This window comes from Panulirus ornatus, chromosome 5, assembly GCF_036320965.1.
Source record: "Panulirus ornatus isolate Po-2019 chromosome 5, ASM3632096v1, whole genome shotgun sequence".
Classification (NCBI taxonomy): domain Eukaryota; kingdom Metazoa; phylum Arthropoda; class Malacostraca; order Decapoda; family Palinuridae; genus Panulirus; species Panulirus ornatus.
Window position 1 is genome coordinate 29235019 of NC_092228.1, and position 23675 is coordinate 29258693.

The window sequence follows — 23675 nt, forward strand, 5'->3', positions numbered from 1 at the left end:
AAGAATATATGGTATGGGAGGAAAGTTGTTAGAAGCAGTGAAAAGTTTTTATCGAGGATGTAAGGCATGTGTACATGTAGGAAGAGAGGAAAGTGATTGGTTCTCAGTGAATGTAGGTTTGCGGCAGGGGTGTGTGATGTCTCCATGGTTGTTTAATTTGTTTATGGATGGGGTTGTTAGGGAGGTAAATGCAAGAGTTTTGGAAAGAGGGGCAAGTATGAAGTCTGTTGGGGATGAGAGAGCTTGGGAAGTGAGTCAGTTGTTGTTCGCTGATGATACAGCGCTGGTGGCTGATTCATGTGAGAAACTGCAGAAGCTGGTGACTGAGTTTGGTAAAGTGTGTGGAAGAAGAAAGTTAAGAGTAAATGTGAATAAGAGCAAGGTTATTAGGTACAGTAGGGTTGAGGGTCAAGTCAATTGGGAGGTGAGTTTGAATGGAGAAAAACTGGAGGAAGTGAAGTGTTTTAGATATCTGGGAGTGGATCTGGCAGCGGATGGAACCATGGAAGCGGAAGTGGATCATAGGGTGGGGGAGGGGGCGAAAATTCTGGGGGCCTTGAAGAATGTGTGGAAGTCGAGAACATTATCTCGGAAAGCAAAAATGGGTATGTTTGAAGGAATAGTGGTTCCAACAATGTTGTATGGTTGCGAGGCATGGGCTATGGATAGAGTTGTGCGCAGGAGGATGGATGTGCTGGAAATGAGATGTTTGAGGACAATGTGTGGTGTGAGGTGGTTTGATCAAGTGAGTAACGTAAGGGTAAGAGAGATGTGTGGAAATAAAAAGAGCGTGGTTGAGAGAGCAGAAGAGGGTGTTTTGAAGTGGTTTGGGCACATGGAGAGGATGAGTGAGGAAAGATTGACCAAGAGGATATATGTGTCAGAGGTGGAGGGAACAAGGAGAAGAGGGAGACCAAATTGGAGGTGGAAAGATGGAGTGAAAAAGATTTTGTGTGATCGGGGCCTGAACATGCAGGAGGGTGAAAGGAGGGCAAGGAATAGAGTGAATTGGAGCGATGTGGTATGCCGGGGTTGACGTGCTGTCAGTGGATTGAATCAGGGCGTGTGAAGCGTCTGGGGTAAACCATGGAAAGCTGTGTAGGTATGTATATTTGCGTGTGTGGACGTATGTATATACATGTGTATGGGGGGGGTTGGGCCATTTCTTTCGTCTGTTTCCTTGCGCTACCTCGCAAACGTGGGAGACAGCGACAAAGTATAATAATAAAAAAAAAAAATCTCTTACCCTATTATTACTTAATCAAGCCACCTCACACCACATATTGTCCTCAGACATCTCATTTCCAGCACATCCACTCTCCTCCGCACAGCTCGATCTATAGCCCACGCCTTGCAACCATATAACATTGTAGTAACCACTATTCCTTCAAACATATCCATTTTTGCTTTCCGAGATAATGTTCTGCAAAAAAAAAAAAAAAATTTATTTATTTTGCTTTGCCGCTGTCTCCCGCGTTAGCAAGGTAGCGCAAGAAAACGGATGAAAGAATGGCCCAACCCACCCACATACACATGTATATACATACATGTCCACACACGCAAATATACATACCTATACATCTCGACGTATACATATATATACACACACAGACATATACATATATACACATGTACATAATTCCTACTGTCTGCCTTTATTCATTCCCATCGCCACCCCACCACACATGAAATAACAACCCCCTCTCCCCGCATGTGCACGAGGTAACGCTAGGAAAAGACAACAAAGGCCACATTCGTTCACACTCTCTATATACATATATGCATCCATATGCATATTTATTTTATTTATTTATTATACTTTGTTGCTGTCTCCTGCATTAGTGAGGTAGCGTAAGGAAACAGATGAAAGAATGGCCCAACCCACCCACATACACATGTATATACATACACGTCCACATACACACATATACATACCTATACATCTCAACGTATGAATATATATATACACACACAGACATATACATATATACACATGTACATAATTCATACTGTCTGCCCTTATTCATTCCCGTTGCCACCCCGCCACACATTAAATGAAAACCCCCTCCCCCCGCATGTGTGCGAGGTAGCGCTAGGAAAAGACAACAAAGGCCACATTCGTTCACACTCAGTCTCTAGCTGTCATATATAATGAACCGAAACCACAGCTCCCTATCCACATCCAGGCCCCACAAAACTTTCCATGGTTTACCCCAGACGCTTCACATGCCCTGGTTCAATCCATTGACAGCACGTTAACCCTGGTATACTGCATCATTCCAATTCACTCTATTCCTTGTGTGCCTTTCACCCTCCTGCATGTTCAGGCCCCGATCACTCAAAATCTTTTTCACTCCATCTTTCCACCTCCAATTTGGTCTCCCACTTCTCTTCGTTCTCTCCACCTCTGACACATTTATCCTTTTGGTCAATCTTTCCTTACTCATTCTCTCCATGTGACCAAACCATTTCAAAATACCCTCTTCTGCTTTCTCAACCACACTCTTTTTATTACCATACATCTCTCTTACCCTATTATTACTTACTCAATCAAGCCACCTCACACCACATATTGTCCTCAAACATCTCATTTCCAGCACATCCACCCTCCTCCGCGCAACTCTGTCTATAGCCCACGCCTCGCAACCATATAACATTGTTGGAACCACTATTCCGTCAAACATACCTATTTTTGCTTTCCAAGATAATGTTCTGCAAAAAAAGAAAAAAAAAATATTTATTTTGATTTGCCGCTGTCTCCCACGTTAGCAAGGTAGCACAAGGAAACAGATGAAAGAATGGCCCAACCCACCCACATACACATGTATATACATACACGTCCACATATGCAAATATACATGCTTGTGGCATGAGAAGAGTGGGAGGTGGGTTGATTAGAAAGGGTAGTGAGTGGTGGGATGAAGAAGTAAGAGTATTAGTGAAAGAGAAGAGAGAGGCATTTGGACGATTTTTGCAGGGAAAAAATGAAATTGAGTGGGAGATGTATAAAAGAAAGAGACAGGAGGTCAAGAGAAAGGTGCAAGAGGTGAAAAAAAGGGCAAATGAGAGATGGGGTGAGAGAGTATCATTAAATTTTAGGGAGAATAAAAAGATGTTCTGGAAGGAGGTAAATAAAGTGCGTAAGACAAGGGAGCAAATGGGAACTTCAGTGAAGGGCGCAAATGGGGAGGTGATAACAAGTAGTGGTGATGTGAGGAGATGGAGTGAGTATTTTGAAGGTTTGTTGAATGTGTTTGATGATAGAGTGGCAGATATAGGGTGTTTTGGTCGAGGTGGTGTGCAAAGTGAGAGGGTTAGGGAAAATGATTTGGTAAACAGAGAAGAGGTAGTAAAAGCTTTGCGGAAGATGAAAGCCGGCAAGGGCAGCAGGTTTGGATGGTATTGCAGTGGAATTTATTAAAAAAGGGGGTGACTGTATTGTTGACTGGTTGGTAAGGTTATTTAATGTATGTATGACTCATGGTGAGGTGCCTGAGGATTGGCGGAATGCGTGCATAGTGCCATTGTACAAAGGCAAAGGGGATAAGAGTGAGTGCTCAAATTACAGAGGTATAAGTTTGTTGAGTATTCCTGGTAAATTATATGGGAGGATATTGATTGAGAGGGTGAAGGCATGTACAGAGCATCAGATTGGGGAAGAGCAGTGTGGTTTCAGAAGTGGTAGAGGATGTGTGGATCAGGTGTTTGCTTTGAAGAATGTATGTGAGAAATACTTAGAAAAGCAAATGGATTTGTATGTAGCATTTATGGATCTGGAGAAGGCATATGATAGAGTTGATAGAGATGCTCTGTGGAAGGTGTTAAGAATATATGGTGTGGGAGGAAAGTTGTTAGAATCAGTAAAAAGTTTTCATCGAGGATGTAAGGCATGTGTACGTGTAGGAAGAGAGGAAAGTGATTGGTTCTCAGTGAATGTAGGTTTGCGGCAGGAGTGTGTGATGTCTCCATGGTTGTTTAATTTGTTTATGGATGGGGTTGTTAGGGAGGTGAATGCAAGAGTTTTGGAAAGAGGGGCAAGTATGAAGTCTGTTGGGGATGAGAGAGCTTGGGAAGTGAGTCAGTTGTTGTTCGCTGATGATACAGCGCTGGTGGCTGATTCATGTGAGAAACTGCAGAAGCTGGTGACTGAGTTTGGTAAAGTGTGTGAAAGAAGAAAGTTAAGAGTAAATGTGAATAAGAGCAAGGTTATTAGGTACAGTAGGGTTGAGGGTCAAGTCAATTGGGAGGTGAGTTTGAATGGAGAAAAACTGGAGGAAGTGAAGTGTTTTAGATATCTGGGAGTGGATCTGGCAGCGGATGGAACCATGGAAGCGGAAGTGGATCATAGGGTGGGGGAGGGGGCGAAAATTCTGGGAGCCTTGAAGAATGTGTGGAAGTCGAGAACATTATCTCGGAAAGCAAAAATTGGTATGTTTGAAGGAATAGTGGTTCCAACAATGTTGTATGGTTGCGAGGCGTGGGCTATGGATAGAGTTGTGCGCAGGAGGATGGATGTGCTGGAAATGAGATGTTTGAGGACAATGTGTGGTGTGAGGTGGTTTGATCGAGTAAGTAACGTAAGGGTAAGAGAGATGTGTGGAAATAAAAAGAGCGTGGTTGAGAGAGCAGAAGAGGGTGTTTTGAAATGGTTCGGGCACATGGAGAGAATGAGTGAGGAAAGATTGACCAAGAGAATATATGTGTCGGAGGTGGAGGGAACGAGGAGAAGTGGGAGACCAAATTGGAGGTGGAAAGATGGAGTGAAAAAGATTTTGTGTGATCGGGGCCTGAACATGCAGGAGGGTGAAAGGAGGGCAAGGAATAGAGTGAATTGGAGCGATGTGGTATACCGGGGTTGACGTGCTGTCAGTGGATTGAATCAAGGCATGTTAAGCGTCTGGGGTAAACCATGGAAAGCTGTGTAGGTATGTATATTTGCGTGTGTGGACGTATGTATATACATGTGTATGGGGGTGGGTTGGGCCATTTCTTTCGTCTGTTTCCTTGCGCTACCTCGCAAACGCAGGAGACAGCGACAAAAAAAAAAAAAAAATCAACGTATATATATATATACACACAGACACATACATATATACACATGTACATAATTCCTACTGTCTGCCTTTATTCATTCCCATCGCCTCCCCGCCACACATGAAATAGCAACCACCTCTCCCCGCATGTGCCCGAGGTAGCGCTAGGAAAAGACGACAAAGGCCACATTCATTCACACTCTCTCTCTATATACATATATGCACATCCATATACATATTTATTTTGTTTATTTATTATACTTTGTCGCTGTCTCCTACGTTAGCAAGGTAGCGCAAGGAAACAGATGAAAGAATGGCCCAACCCACCCAGATACACATGTATATACATACATGTCCACACACACACACACACATATACATACCTATACATCTCAATATATATATATATATATATATATATATATATATATATATATATATATATATATATATATATTTTTTTTTTTTTTTTTTTTTCAAACTATTCGCCATTTCCCGCGTTAGCGAGGTAGCGTTAAGAACAGAGGACTGGGCCATTGAGGGAATATCCTCACCTGGCCCCCTTCTCTGTTCCTTCTTTTGGAAAATTAAAAAAAATTGAGAGGGGAGGGTTTCCAGCCCCCCGCTCCCTCCCCTTTTAGTCGCCTTCTACGACACGCAGGGAATACGTGGGAAGTATTCTTACTCCCCTATCCCCAGGGAAAATATATATATATATATATATATATATATATATATATATATATATATATATATATATATATATATATATATATATATTTTTTTTTTTTTTTTTTTCCCGCTGTCTCCCGTGTTTGCGAGGTAGCGCAAGGAAACAGACGAAAGAAAGGCCCAACCCACCCCCAAACACATGCCTTGATTCAATCCACTGACAGCACGTCAACCCCGGTATACCACATCGCTCCAATTCACTCTATTCCTTTGCCCTCCTTTCACCCTCCTGCATGTTCAGGCCCCGATCACACAAAATCTTTTTCACTCCATCTTTCCACCTCCAATTTGGTCTCCCTCTTCTCCTCGTTCCCTCCACCTCCGACACATATATCCTCTTGGTCAATCTTTCCTCACTCATTCTCTCCATGTGCCCAAACCACTTCAAAACACCCTCTTCTGCTCTCTCAACCACGCTCTTTTTATTTCCACACATCTCTCTTACCCTTACGTTACTCACTCGATCAAACCACCTCACACCACACATTGTCCTCAAACATCTCATTTCCAGCACATCCATCCTCCTGCGCACAACTCTATCCATAGCCCATGCCTCGCAACCATACAACATTGTTGGAACCACTATTCCTTCAAACATACCCATTTTTGCTTTCCGAGATAATGTTCTCGACTTCCACACATTCTTCAAGGCTCCCAGAATGTTCGTCCCCTCCCCCACCCTATGATCCACTTCCGCTTCCATGGTTCCATCCGCTGCCAGATCCACTCCCAGATATCTAAAACACTTCACTTCCTCCAGTTTTTCTCCATTCAAACTCACCTTCCAATTGACTTGACCCTCAACCCTACTGTACCTAATAACCTTGCTCTTATTCACATTTACTCTTAACTTTCTTCTTCACACACTTTACCAAACTCAGTCACCAGCTTCTGCAGTTTCTCACATGAATCAGCCACCAGCGCTGTATCATCAGCGAACAACAACTGACTCACTTCCCAAGCTCTCTCATCCCCAACAGACTTCATACTTGCCCCTCTTTCCAAAACTCTTGCATTTACCTCCCTAACAACCCCATCCATAAACAAATTAAACAACCATGGAGACATCACACACCCCTGCCGCAAACCTACATTCACTGAGAACCAATCACTTTCCTCTCTTCCTACACGTACACATGCCTTACATCCTCGATAAAAACTTTTCACTGCTTCTAACAACTTGCCTCCCACACCATATATTCTTAATACCTTCCATAGAGCATCTCTATCAACTCTATCATATGCCTTCTCCAGATCCATAAATGCTACATACAAATCCATTTGCTTTTCTAAGTATTTCTCACATGCATTCTTCAAAGCAAACACCTGATCCACACATCCTCTACCACTTCTGAAACCACACTGCTCTTCCCCAATCTGATGCTCTGTACATGCCTTCACCCTCTCAATCAATACCCTCCCATATAATTTACCAGGAATACTCAACAAACTTATACCTCTGCAATTTGAGCACTCACTCTTATCCCCTTTGCCTTTGTACAATGGCACTATGCATGCATTCCGCCAATCCTCAGGCACCTCACCATGAGTCATACATACATTAAATAACCTTACCAACCAGTCAATAATACAGTCACCCCCTTTTTTAATAAATTCCACTGCAATACCATCCAAACCTGCTGCCTTGCCGGCTTTCATCTTCCACAAAGCTTTCACTACCTCTTCTCTGTTTACCAAATCATTTTCCCTAACCCTCTCACTTTGCACACCACCTCGACCAAAACACCCTATATCTGCCACTCTATCATCAAACACATTCAACAAACCTTCAAAATACTCACTCCATCTCCTTCTCACATCACCACTACTTGTTATCACCTCCCCATTTGCGCCCTTCACTGAAGTTCCCATTTGCTCCCTTGTCTTACGCACTTTATTTACCTCCATCCAGAACATCTTTTTATTCTCCCTAAAATTTAATGATACTCTCTCACCCCAACTCTCATTTGCCCTTTTTTTCACCTCTTGCACCTTTCTCTTGACCTCCTGTCTCTTTCTTTTATACATCTCCCACTCAATTGCATTTTTTCCCTGCAAAAATTGTCCAAATGCCTCTCTCTTCTCTTTCACTAATACTCTTACTTCTTCATCCCACCACTCACTACCCTTTCTAATCAACCCACCTCCCACTCTTCTCATGCCACAAGCATCTTTTGCGCAAGCCATCACTGATTCCCTAAATACATCCCATTCCTCCCCCACTCCCCTTACTTCCATTGTTCTCACCTTTTTCCATTCTGTACTCAGTCTCTCCTGGTACTTCCTCACACAGGTCTCCTTCCCAAGCTCACTTACTCTCACCACCCTCTTCACCCCAACATTCACTCTTCTTTTCTGAAAACCCATACAAATCTTCAACTTAGCCTCCACAAGATAATGATCAGACATCCCTCCAGTTGCACCTCTCAGCACATTAACATCCAAAAGTCTCTCTTTCGCACGCCTGTCAATTAACACGTAATCCAATAACGCTCTCTGGCCATCTCTCCTACTTACATAAGTATACTTATGTATATCTCGCTTTTTAAACCAGGTATTCCCAATCATCAGTCCTTTTTCAGCACATAAATCTACAAGCTCTTCACCATTTCCATTTACAACACTGAACACCCCATGTATACCAATTATTCCCTCAACTGCCACATTACTCACCTTTGCATTCAAATCACCCATCACTATAACCCGGTCTCGTGCATCAAAACCACTAACACACTCTTTCAGCTGCTCCCAAAACACTTGCCTCTCATGATCTTTCTTCTCATGCCCGGGTGCATATGCACCAATAATCACCCACCTCTCTCCATCAACTTTCAGTTTTACCCATATTAATCGAGAATTTACTTTCTTACATTCTATCACATACTCCCACAACTCTTGTTTCAGGAGTATTGCTACTCCTTCCCTTGCTCTTGTCCTCTCACTAACCCCTAACTTTACTCCCCAGACATTCCCAAACCACTCTTCCCCTTTACCCTTTAGCTTCGTTTCACTCAGAGCCAAAACATCCAGGTTCCTTTCCTCAAACATACTACCTATCTCTCCTTTTTTCACATCTTGGTTACATCCACACACATTTAGGCACCCCACTCTGAGCCTTCGAGGAGGATGAGCACTCCCCGCGTGACTCCTTCTTCTGTTTCCCATTTTAGAAAGTTAATACAAGGAGGGGAGGATTTCTGGCCCCCCGCTCCCGTCCCCTCTAGTCGCTTTCTACGACACGCGAGGAATACGTGGGAAGTATTCTTTCACCCCTATATATATATATATATATATATATATATATATATATATATATATATATATATATATAAATATATATATAAATATATATATATATATATATATATATATATATATATATATATATATATATATATATATATACATACATATGTATGTATATATATATATATATATATATATATATATATATATATATATATATATATATATATATATATATATATACATACATATGTATGTATATATATATATATATATATATATATATATATATATATATATATATATATATATATATATATATACATATACATATTATCCCTGGGGATAGGGGATTAAGAATACTTCCCACGTATCCCCTGCGTGTCGTAGAAGGCGACTAAAATGGGAGGGAGCGGGGGGCTGGAAATCCTCCCCTCTCTTTTTTTTTTAAATTTTCCAAAAGAAGGAACAGAGGGGGCCAGGTGAGGATATTCCAAAAAAGGCCCAGTCCTCTGTTCCTAACGCTACCTAGCTAACGCGGGAAATGGCGAATAGTTTAAAAGAAAAAAAGAAAAGATATATATATATATATATATATATATATATATATATATATATATATATATATATATATATATATATATATATATATGGAAGGTATTAAGAATATATGGTGTGGGAGGAAAGTTGTTAGAAGCAGTGAAAAGTTTTTATCGAGGATGTAAGGCATGTGTACGTGTAGGAAGAGAGGAAAGTGATTGGTTCTCAGTGAATGTAGGTTTGCAGGCAGGGGTGTGTGATGTCTCCATGGTTGTTTAATTTGTTTATGGATGGGGTTGTTAGGGAGGTAAATGCAAGAGTTTTGGAAAGAGGGGCAAGTATGAAGTCTGTTGGGGATGAGAGAGCTTGGGAAGTGAGTCAGTTGTTGTTCGCTGATGATACAGCGCTGGTGGCTGATTCATGTGAGAAACTGCAGAAGCTGGTGACTGAGTTTGGTAAAGTGTGTGGAAGAAGAAAGTTAAGAGTAAATGTGAAAAAGAGCAAGGTTATTAGGTATAGTAGGGTTGAGGGTCAATTGGGAGGTAAGTTTGAATGGAGAAAAACTGGAGGAAGTGAAGTGTTTTAGATATCTGGGAGTGGATCTGGCAGCGGATGGAACCATGGAAGCGGAAGTGGATCATAGGGTGGGGGAGGGGGCGAAAATTCTGGGGGCCTTGAAGAATGTGTGGAAGTCGAGAACATTATCTCGGAAAGCAAAAATGGGTATGTTTGAAGGAATAGTGGTTCCAACAATGTTGTATGGTTGCGAGGCGTGGGCTATGGATAGAGTTGTGCGCAGGAGGATGGATGTGCTGGAAATGAGATGTTTAAGGACAATGTGTGGTGTGAGGTGGTTTGATCGAGTGAGTAACGTAAGGGTAAGAGAGATGTGTGGAAATAAAAAGAGCGTGGTTGAGAGAGCAGAAGACAGTGTTTTGAAGTGGTTTGGGCACATGGAGAGAATGAGTGAGGAAAGATTGACCAAGAGGATATATGTGTCGGAGGTGGAGGGAATGAGGAGAAGAGGGAGACCAAATTGGAGGTGGAAAGATGGAGTGAAAAAGATTTTGTGTGATCGGGGCCTGAACATCCAGGAGGGTGAAAGGAGGGCAAGGAATAGAGTAAATTGGAGCGATGTGGTATACCGTGGTTGACGTGCTGTCAGTGGATTGAATCAAGGCATGTGAAGCGTCTGGGGTAAACCATGGAAAGCTGTGTAGGTGTGTATATTTGCGTGTGTGGACGTATGTATATACATGTGTATGGGGGGGTTGGGCCATTTCTTTCGTCTGTTTCCTTGCGCTACCTCGCAAACGCGGGAGACAGCGACAAAGTATAATAAAAAATAATAATATATATATATATATATATATATATATATATATGTATTTAGGGAAGCAGTGATGGCTTGCGCAAAAGATGCTTGTGGCATGAGAAGCGTGGGAGGTGGGTTGATTAGAAAAGGTAGTGAGTGGTGGGATGAAGAAATAAGATTATTAGTGAAAGAGAAGAGAGAGGCATTTGGACGATTTTTGCAGGGAAAAAATGCAAATGAGTGGGAGAGGTATAAAAGAAAGAGGCTGGAGGTCAAGAGAAAGGTGCAAGAGGTGAAAAAGAGGGCAAATGAGAGTTGGGGTGAGAGAGTATCATTAAATTTCAGGGAGAATAAAAAGATGTTTTGGAAGGAGGTAAATAAAGTGCGTAACACAAGGGAGCAAATGGGAACTTCAGTGAAGGGGGCTAATGGGGAGGTGATAACAAGTAGTGAGTATTTTGAAGGTTTGTTGAATGTGTTTGATGATAGAGTGGCAGATATAGGGTGTTTTGGTTGAGGTGGTGTGCAAAGTGAGAGGGTTAGGGAAAATGATTTGGTAAATAGAGAAGAGGTAGTAAAAGCTTTATGGAAGATGAAAGCCGGCAAGGCAGCAGGTTTGGATGGTATTGCAGTGGAATTTATTAAAAAAGGGGGTGACTGTATTGTTGACTGGTTGGTGAGGTTATTTAATGTATGTATGATTCATGGTGAGGTGCCTGAGGATTGGCGGAATGCTTGCATAGTGCCATTGTACAAAGGCAAAGGGGATAAGAGTGAGTGCTCAAATTACAGAGGTATAAGTTTGTTGAGTATTCCTGGTAAATTATATGGGAGGGTATTGATTGAGAGGGTGAAGGCATGTACAGAGCATCAGATATGGGAAGAGCAGTGTGGTTTCAGAAGTGGTAGAGGATGTGTGGATCAGGTGTTTGCTTTGAAGAATGTATGTGAGAAATACTTAGAAAAACAAATGGATTTGCATGTAGCATTTATGGATCTGGAGAAGGCATATGATAGAGTTGATAGAGATGCTCTGTGGAAGGTTTTAAGAATATATGGTGTTGGAGGCAAGTTGTTAGAAGCAGTGAAAAGTTTTTATCGAGGATGAAAGGCATGTGTACGTGTAGGAAGAGAGGAGAGTGATTGGTTCTCAGTGAACGTAGGTTTGCGGCAGGGATGTGTGATGTCTCCATGGTTGTTTAATTTGTTTATGGATGGGGTTTTTAGGGAGGTAAATGCAAGAGTTTTGGAAAGAGGGGCAAGTATGCAGTCTTTTCTGGATGAGAGAGCTTGGGAAGTGAGTCAGTTGTTGTTCGCTGATAATACAGCGCTGGTGGCTGATTCATGTGAGAAACTGCAGAAGCTGGTGACTGAGTTTGGTAAAGTGTGTGAAAGAAGAAAGTTAAGAGTAAATGTGAATAAGAGCAAGGTTATTAGGTACAGTAGGGTTTAGGGTCAAGTCAATTGGGAGGTAAGTTTGAATGGAGAAAAACTGGAGGAAGTAAAGTGTTTTAGATATCTAGGAGTGGATTTGGCAGCAGATGGAACCATGGAAGTGAATCATAGGGTGGGGGAGGGGGCGAAAATCCTGGGAGCCTTGAAGAATGTGTGGAAGTCGAGAATATTATCTCGGAAAGCAAAAATGGGTATGTTTGAAGGAATAGTGGTTCCAACAGTGTTGTATGGTTGCGAGGCATGGGCCATGGATAGAGTTGTGCGCAGGAGGGTGGTTGTGCTGGAAATGAGATGTTTGAGGATAATGTGTGGTGTGAGGTGGTTTGATCGAGTAAGTAATGTAAGGGTAAGAGAGATGTGTGGAAATAAAAAGAGCGTGGTTGAGAGAGCAGAAGAGGGTGTTTTGAAATGGTTTGGTCACATGGAGAGAATGTGTGAGGAAAGATTGACAAAGAGGATATATGTGTCAGAGGTGAAGGGAACGAGGAGAAGTGGGAGACCAAATTTTAGGTGGAAAGATGGAGTGAAAAAGATTTTGAGTGATTGGGGCCTGAACATGCAGGAGGGTGAAAGGCGGGCAAGGAATAGAGTGAATTGGATCGATGTGGTATACCGGGGTTGACGTGCTGTCAGTGGATTGAATCAGGGCATGTGAAGCGTCTGGGGTAAGCCATGGAAAGCTGTGTAGGTATGTATATTTGCGTGTGTGGACGTATGTATATACATGTGTATCTGGGTGGGTTGGGCCATTTCTTTCGTCTGTTTCCTTGTGCTACCTCGCAAACACGGGAGACAGCGACAAAGCAAAAAAAAAAAATATATATATATATATATATATATATACACACACACACAGACATATACATATATACACATGTATATAATTCTTACTGTCTGCCTTTATTCATTCCCGTCGCCACCCTGCCACACATGAAATGAAAACCCCTTCCCCCCGCTTGTGTGCAAGGTAGCGCTAGGAAGAGACATCAAAGGCCACATTCGTTCACACTCAGTCTCTAGCTGTCATATATAATGCACCGAAACCACAGCTCCCTTTCCACATCCAGGCCCCACAAAACTTTCCATGGTTTACCCTAGACACTTCACATGCCCTGGTTCAATCCATTAACAGCACGTTGACCCTGGTGTACCACATCGTTCCAATTCACTCTATTCCTTGCGCGCCTTTCACCCTCCTGCATGTTCAGGCCCCGATCACTCAAAATCTTTTTTACTCCATTTTTCCACTTCCAATTTGGTCTCCCACTTCTCTTCGTTCTCTCCATCTCTGACATTTATCCTCTTGGTCAATCTTTCCTCACTCATTCTCTCCATGTGACCAAACCATTTCAAACCACCCTCTTCTGCTCTCTCAACCACACTCTTTTTATTACCACACATCTCTCTTACCCTATTATTACTTACTCAATCAAGCCACCTCACACCACATATTGTCCTCAAACACCTCATTTCCAGCACATCCACTCTCCTCTGCACAACTCTATCTATAGCCCACACCTAGCAACCATATAACATTGTTGGACCCACTATTCCTTCAAACATACCCATTTTTGCTTTCCAAGATAACGTTCTCGACTTCCACACACATTTCAACACTATCAGAACTTTTGCCCTCTCCCCCACCCTATGATTCACTTCCGCTTCCATGGTTCCATCTTCTGCCAAATCCACTCCCAGATGTTTAAAACACTTCACTTCCTCCAGCTTTTCTCCATTCAAACTTACCTCCCAATTGACTTGTCCCTCATCCCTACTGCACCTAATAACATTGCTCTTATTCACATTTCCTCTCAGCTTTCTTCTTTCACACACTTTACCAAACTCAGTCACCAGCAACTGCAGTTTCTCACCCAAATCAGCTACCAGCACTGTATCATCAGCGAACAACAACTGACTTACTTCCCAAGCTCTCTCATCCATAACAGACTGCATACTTGCCCCTCTTTCCAAAACTCTTGCATTCACTTCCCTAACAACCCCATCCATAAACAAATTAAACAACCATGGAAACATCACGCACCCTTGCCGCAAACCAACATTCACTGAGAACCAATCACTTTCCTCTCTTCCTACACGTACGCATACCTTACATCCCTGATAAAAACTTTTCAATGCTTCTAACAACTTACCTCCCACACCATATATTCTTAATACTTTCCACAGAGCAGTCTCTATCAACTCTATCATATGCCTTCTCCAGATCCATAAATGCTACATACAAATCCATTTGTTTTTCTAAATATTTCTCACATACATTTTTCAAAACAAACACCTTATCAACAGGTATGATAAAAAGAAAAGAATATATTTATATTATACTTGATCGCCATTTCCCACATCAGTGAGGTAGTGCCGGGAAACAGACGAAGAATGGTCCATCCACTCATATACACGTATATACACATAAATGCCTATACACACACAATTACATACATATACGCGTATGTATATACATGTGTATGTTGTTGGGTTGGGCCATCTTTTGTATGTTTCCTTGTGCTACCTCGCTAATGTGGGAGACCAAAGTATAATAAATAAAAATGAATGAACGTATCAACGTATACATGTATACACATACACAGACACATACAAATATACACATGTACATATTCATACTTGCTTGCCTTCATCCATTCTTGGCTGTACCCTGTCCCACAGAAAACTGCATCACAACCCCCTGCTTCAGCTAGGTAGTGCCAGGAAAACAGACAAAAAAGACCACGTTCGTCCACACTCAGTCTCTATCTGTCATGAGTAATGCACTGAAATCACAGCTCCCTATCCACATCCAGGCCGCACAGAACTTTCCTTGTTTTACCCCAGATGCTTCACATGTCCTTGTTCAGTCCATTGACAGCACATTGACCCTGGTATACCAAATCTTTCCAATTCACTATTGTTCCTTGCACGCCTCTTACCCTCCTGTATGTTCAGGCCCTGATTGCTCAAAATTTTTTTCACTCCATCCTTCCACCTCCAATTGGGTCTCCTGCTTCTCCTTGTTCCTTCCACCTCTGACACATATATCCTTTTTGTCAGTCTTCCCTCACTCATTCTCTCCATATGTCCAAACCATTTCAATGCACCCTTTTCTGCTCCCTCAACAACACTCTTTTTATTACCACACATCTCTCTTACCCTTTCATTATACTTGCTCAAAACACCTCACACTGCATATTGTCCTCAAACTTTTCATTTCCAACACATCCACACTCCTCCATACAACCCTGTGTATATCCCATGCCTCGCAACCATATAATATTGTTGGAATTACTATTCCTTCAAACATACCCATTTCTGCTCTCCGAGATAACATTCTCTCCTTCCACACATTCTTCATCACTCCCTGAACCTTTGCCTCCTCTCCCAACCTGTGACTCACTTCTGCTTCCATGGTTCTATTCACTGTTAGTCCACTCCAAGATATCTAAAATGCTTCATGTCCATCAATTTTTCTCCATTTAAACTTGCATCCCAAATAACTTGTCCCTTGACCCTAGTGAGCCTAACCTTGCTCTTATTCACATTTACTGTCAACTTTTTCCTTTCACATACTTCTTCCAAATTTAGTTTCCAACTTCTGCAGTTTCACCTTTGAATTAGCCACTAGAGCTGTATCATCAGTTTTTATATTTTATGTGATTGTCATTTCAGTTTTGCAAGCTGCTGAAAATTTTCATTTTAGTTGATTTTTTTCAATGATTTTTTGGTTTATGTGCTGCTGATTCACTTAATCTTAAATAAATGTCTGTTTCATACCCAGGAATCAAGAAATCAAAGAATTGTCTCATTGGAATAAAAGTGAACTATTACAGATGTAGGTGACTGTGATATTACTTTTGCTTTTAGGGTCAGTGAGGATTAGCAATTACTACATGCCACTTTTTTAAGTTGATATATATTTTTTCGGTGTTTTTAGCTGTACTTTGCAGATTAAGACCATATCTTTTACAGTTTAGTGTTGTTGCCATAAAATTTTCAAGTACAGGTAAATTCAAGCATTCTCGTAGTCACCTCTTGTCAGGTAAGGGTGGCTAAGGCCCCTTTGCGTGTTTATATTTTCTTGATAATATATCATATTTCCTGTCATATTCTTCCTATATCTTTCTCTCCGGTCATCTTAGTCCAGTTTTATCCATACTCTTATTTTTGTTTAGTCTATATAAACTATCTGAAAGTTTTCAGTATGTAAGTCTTCACCATCACATTTTTAGATTAGAAGATAGCCCCTTTCTTGAAATAAATAGATTTAGAGGTGTACTTTTATACTTGTTAAGAATTCATTATTAAAGCCAGAACATCTTTTCGTGCAATCATCAGTCCTTCACTCTTCTCTTTGTATGGATTATCAGTATCAAAAGATATGCTGGTAAAATAGGTGTGACTAAGTTGTGCGAATGATGGTACGGAAATGTTCAGTGGTAAGGCTGTTTGAAAGGTTTTGGGCAATTTACTCCCCATAAACTATAGTTGGGGATGGCAGCTATTACTTCTATAATATATATTTCTTTTTCTGTGTAGCTTTATGGTGGTCGCCAGCTAAGAGATGGGGGTGGAACACAGCTGATGAGAGCACAGTGCTTCTACATTGTCTTCTTGGCCATCAATGGCATCACTGAGTCCTACACTTTTGCTGCCATGGATGATATTCAGCTTTCAAGGTTAAGTACAATTTTTTTATTCTAATTTTTTCATTATTTGCTATTTAGCAAATGATAATAATATTCATTTATATTTATTATACTTTGTCACTGTCTCCCGCGTTAACGAGGTTGCACAAGGAAACAGACTTGCTGCCTTTATTCATTCCCATGGATTTGCATGTAGCATTTATGGATCTGGAGAGGAATATGATAAAGTTGATAGAGATGCTCTGTGGAAGGTATTAAGAATATATGGTGTGGGAGGCAAGTTGTTAGAAGCAGTGAAAAGATTTTATCGAGAATGTAAGGCATTTGTACGTGTAGGAAGAGAGGAAAGTGAATTGGTTCTCAGTGTGGCAGGGATGCATGATGTCTCCATGGTTGTTTAATTTGTTTATGGATGGGATTGTTAGGTAGGTGAATGCAAGAGTTTTGGAGAGAAGGGCAAGTATGCAGTCTGTTATGGATGAGAGAGCTTGGGAAGTGAGTCAGTTGTTGTTCGCTGATGATACAGTGCTGGTGGCTGATTCATGTGAGAAACTGCAGAAGCTGGTGACTGAGTTTGGTAAAGTGTGTGAAAGAAGAAAGTTAAGAGTAAATGTGAATAAGAGCAAGGTTATTAGGTACAGTAGGGTTGAGGGACAAGTCAATTGGGAGATAAGTTTGAATGGAGAAAAACTGGATGAAGTGAAGTGTTTTAGATATCTGGGAGTGGATTTGGCAGCGGATGGAACCATGGAAGTGGAAGTGAGTCATAGGGTGGGGGAGGGGGCGAAAGTTCTGGGAGCGCTGAAAAATGTGTGGAAGGCGAGAACATTTTCTCGGAAAGCAAAAGCAGGTATGTTTGAAGGAATAATGGTTCCAACAATGTTATATGGTTACGAGGCGTTGGCTATAGATAGAGTTGTGTGGAGGAGGGTGGATGTGTTGGAAATGAGATGTTTGAGGACAATATGTGGTGTGAGGTGGCTTGATCGAGTAAGTAATAAAAGGGTAAGAGAGATGTGTGGTAATTAAAAGAGTGTGGTTGAGAGAGCAGAAGAGAGTGTTCTGAAATGGTTTGGTCACATGGAGAGAATGAGTGAGGAAAGATTGACAAAGAGGATATACGTGTCAGAGGAGGAAGGAATGAGGAGAAGTGGGAACCAAATTGGAGGTGGAGAGATGGAGTGAAAAAGATTTTGAGCCATCGGGGCCTGAACATGCAGGAGGGTGAAAGGCATGCATGGAATAGAGTGAATTGGAACAGTGTGGTATACCGAGGCTGACGTACTGTCAATGGATTGAACCAGGGCATGTGAAGCGTCTGGGGTAAACCATGGAAAGTTTTGTGGGGCCTGGATGTGGAAAGGGAGCTGTGGTTTTGGTGCATTATTACATGAGAGCTAGAGACTGAGTGTGAACGAATGTGGCCTTTGTTGTCTTTTCTTAGGAGTATATAATTCATACTGTCTTCCCTTATTCATTCCCGTCGCCACCCCGCCACACATGAAATGACAGCCCCTTCCCCCGCATGTGTGCGAGGTAGCGCTAGGAAAAGACAACAAAGGCCACATTCGCTCACACTCAGTCTCTAGCTTTCATGTATAATGCAGCGAAACCACAGCTCCCTTTCCACATCCAGGTCCCACAAAGCATTCCATGGTTTACCCAAGACGCTTCACATGCATTGGTTCAATCCATTGACAGCACATCGACCCCGGTATACCACATTGTTCCAATTCACTCTGTTTCTTGCACGCCTTTCACCCTACTGCATGTTCAGGCCCTGATCACTCAAAATCTTTTTCAAACTCCATCTTTCCACCTCCAATTTGGTCTCCCACCTCTCCTCATTCCCTCCACCTCTGACACATATATCCTCTTTGTCAATCTTTCCTCACTCATTCTCTCCATGTGACCAAACCATTTCAAAACACCCTCTTTTGCTCTCTCAACCACACTAATTTTATTACCACACATCTCTCTTACCCTTTCATTACTTACTCGATCAAACCACCTCACACCACATATTGTCCTCAAACATCTCATTTCCAGCACATCCACCTTCCTCTCCACAACTCTTATCTACAGCCCATGCCTCAAAACCATATAACATTGTTGGAACTACTATTCCTTCAAACATAGCCATTTTTGCTTTCCAAGATAACGTTCTCGACTTCCACACATTTTCCAACGCTCCCAGACTTTTGCCCCCTCCCCCACCCTATGATTCACTTCCGCTTCCATGGTTCCACCTGCTGCCAAATCCACTCCCAGATGTCTAAAACACTTCACTTCCTCCAGTTTTTCTCCATTCAAACTTACCTCCCAGTTGATTTGTCCCTCAACCCTACCGTACCTAATAACCTTGCTCTTATTCACATTTCCTCTCAGCTTTCTTCTTTCATACACTTTACCAAACTCAGTCACCAGCTTCTGCAGTTTCTCACACGAATCAGCCACCAGTGCTATATCATTAGCAAACAACAACTGACTCACTTCCCAAGCTCTCTCATCCCCAACAGACTGCATACTTGCCCCTCTTTCCAAAACTCTTACATTCAACACCCCATTCATAAACTAATCAACCATGGAGACATCACACACCCCTGCCGCAAACCAACATTCACTGAGAACCAATCACTTTCCTTTCTTCCTACACGTACACATGCCTTAAATCCTCAATAAAAACTTTTCACTGCTTCTAACAACACAGACATATACATATATACTCATGTACATATTCATACTTGTTGCCTTCATCCATTCATGTTGCTGTCCCGCTACACATGAAACATGAATTTCTTTAAGAATGATTTTCATATATGTTTAATCTCTGTAAAGTGACAGTTGTTTAAGATTATATGAGACTGAAAATCTTACTAGAGTACTAGTTTTATATATCTTTTCAGATACAACCACCTGATGGTTTTCTTCTCATTTGCTTACATTGGGACGGCAGTCCTGTTTACAAAAATATTAGGTGCAGTTGGTTTTGTTGTTGCTAACTGCATCAATATGGGACTTCGTATAACATATAGGTAATTTCTTTTATGTAGTATTGATGTTTAGATGATATAGCAAGAGTACTGTTGATGGTTGTAGGATGTAGTTATACATGGGTAATGTACTTTATACATAATCCATGAGATTCAAGTTTGATTTTGGGGCTGTCCCTAAAGCCAGTTTTTCTTTAGGCTTACTTTTCTCACCCTCCTTAATGTCATTTAATTAAAGGTGAAGAATGAGTTTAAGATAATGAATACTGAATATATCAGTCAACTTTAATGCAGTGTCCCAAAACTAAATGCAAATTTTTGTTTGCTTTGCACATAATTCTTCTTCTTTTCAGTTTATGGTTGATTCACAATCAATACAAGAGGACAGAATACCACCCTCTTAATTCTTTGCACATTCACCCAAAATTCATCGCTGTATTTGTCTCTGCCATGATCCTTACAGCATTTTCAGAGGTAGGTATCAGTGGTGTTGAACACTTCCATTGTATTTTTACATTATTTTGTAGCAAATTAGGTGTTATGATTGGGAAGAAAGAATACTGTTATTGATTCTATGTGCTGAGGAAGGGATCCAAGAAGGCAAGGTGCAGCAGGCTGGAAATCCTTCCCTTCTTTATTATCACTTGCTAAAACTGGGAAGAGCAGCATGAGCTAATCATTGATTTTTCTTTAAAGGTTTAGTCATCCATTCCTGATGCTGCTATGCTCAGGTGGGAAAAGCAAGCAGATTTTTGACAAGAAATGAGGAGCAGATATATGACAAGAGTCTACTGTATAATTGCCATCCATCAGAAGGACAAGTTTGTCAAGTCACTTAACTGAGCCTTCATTATGTTCTAGGTAGAAGGTTAGGAAGACATTCTTCACTCCTTTTAGAAATGGCTACACTCAGTGTTCTAAGTGATAGAAAAGAATAAGTTGACTTTAGGAATTATCAGTAAACTCAAAACTGTTCCTGGTATTTCTCTGGTGAGATAAGTACAGACATACTGCAAACATCAACTTTATACATTCCCACTACAGCTGTAAGCAGCCTTAATTATATATGCTTCTTTGCAATGGTTAACATTGTAGTAAGAGCAACTTTGGCTGCCAGGAAAAGCAGTAGATATGAAATTTCTTTTAGAATGCCTCTTTACCTTTTCCATTTTAGCAAAGTAGCAGGTAGCATGGAAGTCGAACACTGGTCATACTTTCACACTTCCAGTCTCTGCTCACCATTTATAATGTGTCAAAACCAGAGTTTGTCAAGCACAGTTAAGCCCCATGATTTCTCATGAATGATTCCTATACCCTGGTTCAGTCCATTAACAACACACTGTCCCACGATGTACCACATACACCAGTTCTTTCTGTCTATTGCTTGCCTGTCACCCTCCTGAATGTTCAGTCCCCACTACACTGAAGCCTCTTTGACTCCATCCATTTTGTCTCCTTGGTCTCCTTCTCCCACTTGTTTCTCCACACCTTACTTGGGGATATTCCTTGCCAGTCTTTCTTCACTCATCCTCCTCATATGTCCAATTCATTTTACCACAACCTGGTCGCCAACTGCCTCAATCAGAATACACTCCCTACCAAACCTCTCGTTGAGTGTGATTTCTTACGTTATCACCTTGAATAATTCCACATAATTTCTGGATCATCATCTCTCTATCTTTCCTCTGCATTGAAGGCCCATGATTTGTTTTCATACAAGACTGTTAAGACTACTGAAACTTCTAACCTACTGATCTCTGCCCTTACAGACACGAGCCTTCTTTCCCACACATTCCTTAATACCCACCCCAAGGACCTTAAACCCTTCTTCCACCCTCTGACCCATTTCTGCCTTCATGGTTCCATCTACTACCAAATCCACTCTCAGGTGCACCTCTTTTACTTTACTTTTGTGCATATTAATTTTACACATTCTCCAAACCCTGCTACCAGCCTCTGGAATTTCTCTCTGGTGTCTGCCACCAGCACTGTCATCCACAAGCTGCATCTAATTTATCTGCCATGCCTCCCTACCCTCTGTCATAATGCAGACTCGCCCCACTCTCCAATAATTTTACATTTACCTCCCTTACCACCCTGTCCATCCTTACCACCCTGTCCGTTAACATTAAACTGCTGTGGTTATATTACACATATTTAGTACAGACCCACTGCATAGGGAAACACTAACCCTTCTCCCTTCATACTTAAGCACATGCCTTGCTCCCTTACTGTTGACTGCATTAAACCTTTTTGTCTTGAAGTGTGGCTTGCTCAGCTGGGAAAGTGTGACTCAGTTGTCCGAGGTGGAGTGTGGCTTCTGGTGTTCCTGGACTTAGTCTGCATGAGGTTACACTGCCAATGAAAAGTCATCTTTGTTGAGGCTGTATTATTGGGCGTCAAGTTGTGTCAAAGAGCTTCTCACTCCCTGCTCTTAGAAATAGTGCAGCTATAGGCTGCAGGAGCCTTTAGATTGAGGGCATAGGTAACACCAGGACTCTTTTCATATGTGGCTTCTTATGGGAGTACATTTCGGTTGGAGTTTGACTGAGTGGGAGGATGGCTGTTCAGTGCTTGTTGGGTCATTTCAATGTGTGTGCGTGTGTTTTGTAAGTGTTATATAGGTTAGGGTTGGGGATCATTTGTTTTTAAAATTTTGTAACGGAGAGTTTCTTAATGGGCTTGAGTCATGTGGGTCATTCCTGAGACAAGTGACAGTATCAAATGGTGATGTATTGTAAACTGGTTGAGACATTAGTTCAACCTATCCAAAGGTTTACCTTGCAAAGGGATGGTCGACCAGGTGGCTTTTTCCATAACTGTGGTGTGTGTTGCCTTTCCTTGTGTCTCCAAATGACAGATGTAATTTTGTTGGGAGGTTTTTGAGGACAGGACTCTGAGGATTAAGGTCCCATGCCCTACTGATAATGCCGTGGGAAATGCCAAGTGCTGATGGCAGGGGTGTAGCTGGCTTGAATGAGTGGTGGGGGCACAGTGGTATGCTCCACAGATGCGACAGAGTCCGCAACTGTCCAGTAGGGTCACTAGCTTGTTAGGTAGGCGTCTTGGTAGATCCAGCAATATACAGTGCATATGGAATTCAATTTGTGGTGAGAAATTATGTGTGTATCACTGTGATGTAATGTGTATAGTAGAATGATGCCAGTATCACTGAAAGGGATGGGAAGCATAAGAAGAATATAACTCTCGAGACTAAACTGGAGGTGATTTGATGGTCCTACACAGTAATACTCCACTTTATTTTATGCCAACATCACATTGTATTATTTATTTGTTTATTATACTTAACCGCCGTCTCCCACGTTAGCGAGGTAGCACAAAGAAACAGGCGAGGAATGGCCCAACCCACCCACTCACACATGAACATCCACACACGCACATATACATATATACACATGTATTTATCCATACTTGCTGCCTTCATCCATTCCCGTCACCACCCCACCACACACGAAATAGCATCCCCCCTTCCCCCCTCCAGCAAGGCAGCACCAGGAACAGACAAAAAAGGCCACATTTATTCACACTTAGTCTCTAAATGTCATGTGTAATACACCAAAACCACAGCTCCCTTTCCACATCCAGGCCCCACAGACCTTTCCATGGCTTACCCCAGATGCTTTGCATACCCTGGTTCAATCCATTGACAACACGTCGACCCCAATATACCACATCATTCCAATTCACT

General features: G+C 41.6%; 1 protein-coding gene across 1 annotated transcript in view; it reads left to right on the top strand.

Moving 5' to 3' along the window:
* Positions 1 to 23675, top strand: part of LOC139748647 (man(5)GlcNAc(2)-PP-dolichol translocation protein RFT1) — a 105536-nt gene that overhangs the window by 77881 nt on the left and 3980 nt on the right. Inside the window, exons 9-11 of the mRNA XM_071661895.1 lie at positions 16864 to 17003; positions 19880 to 20008; positions 20320 to 20440. Coding sequence (XP_071517996.1) covers positions 16864 to 17003; positions 19880 to 20008; positions 20320 to 20440 — 390 coding nt within the window. The remainder of the gene's footprint in view (positions 1 to 16863; positions 17004 to 19879; positions 20009 to 20319; positions 20441 to 23675) is intronic.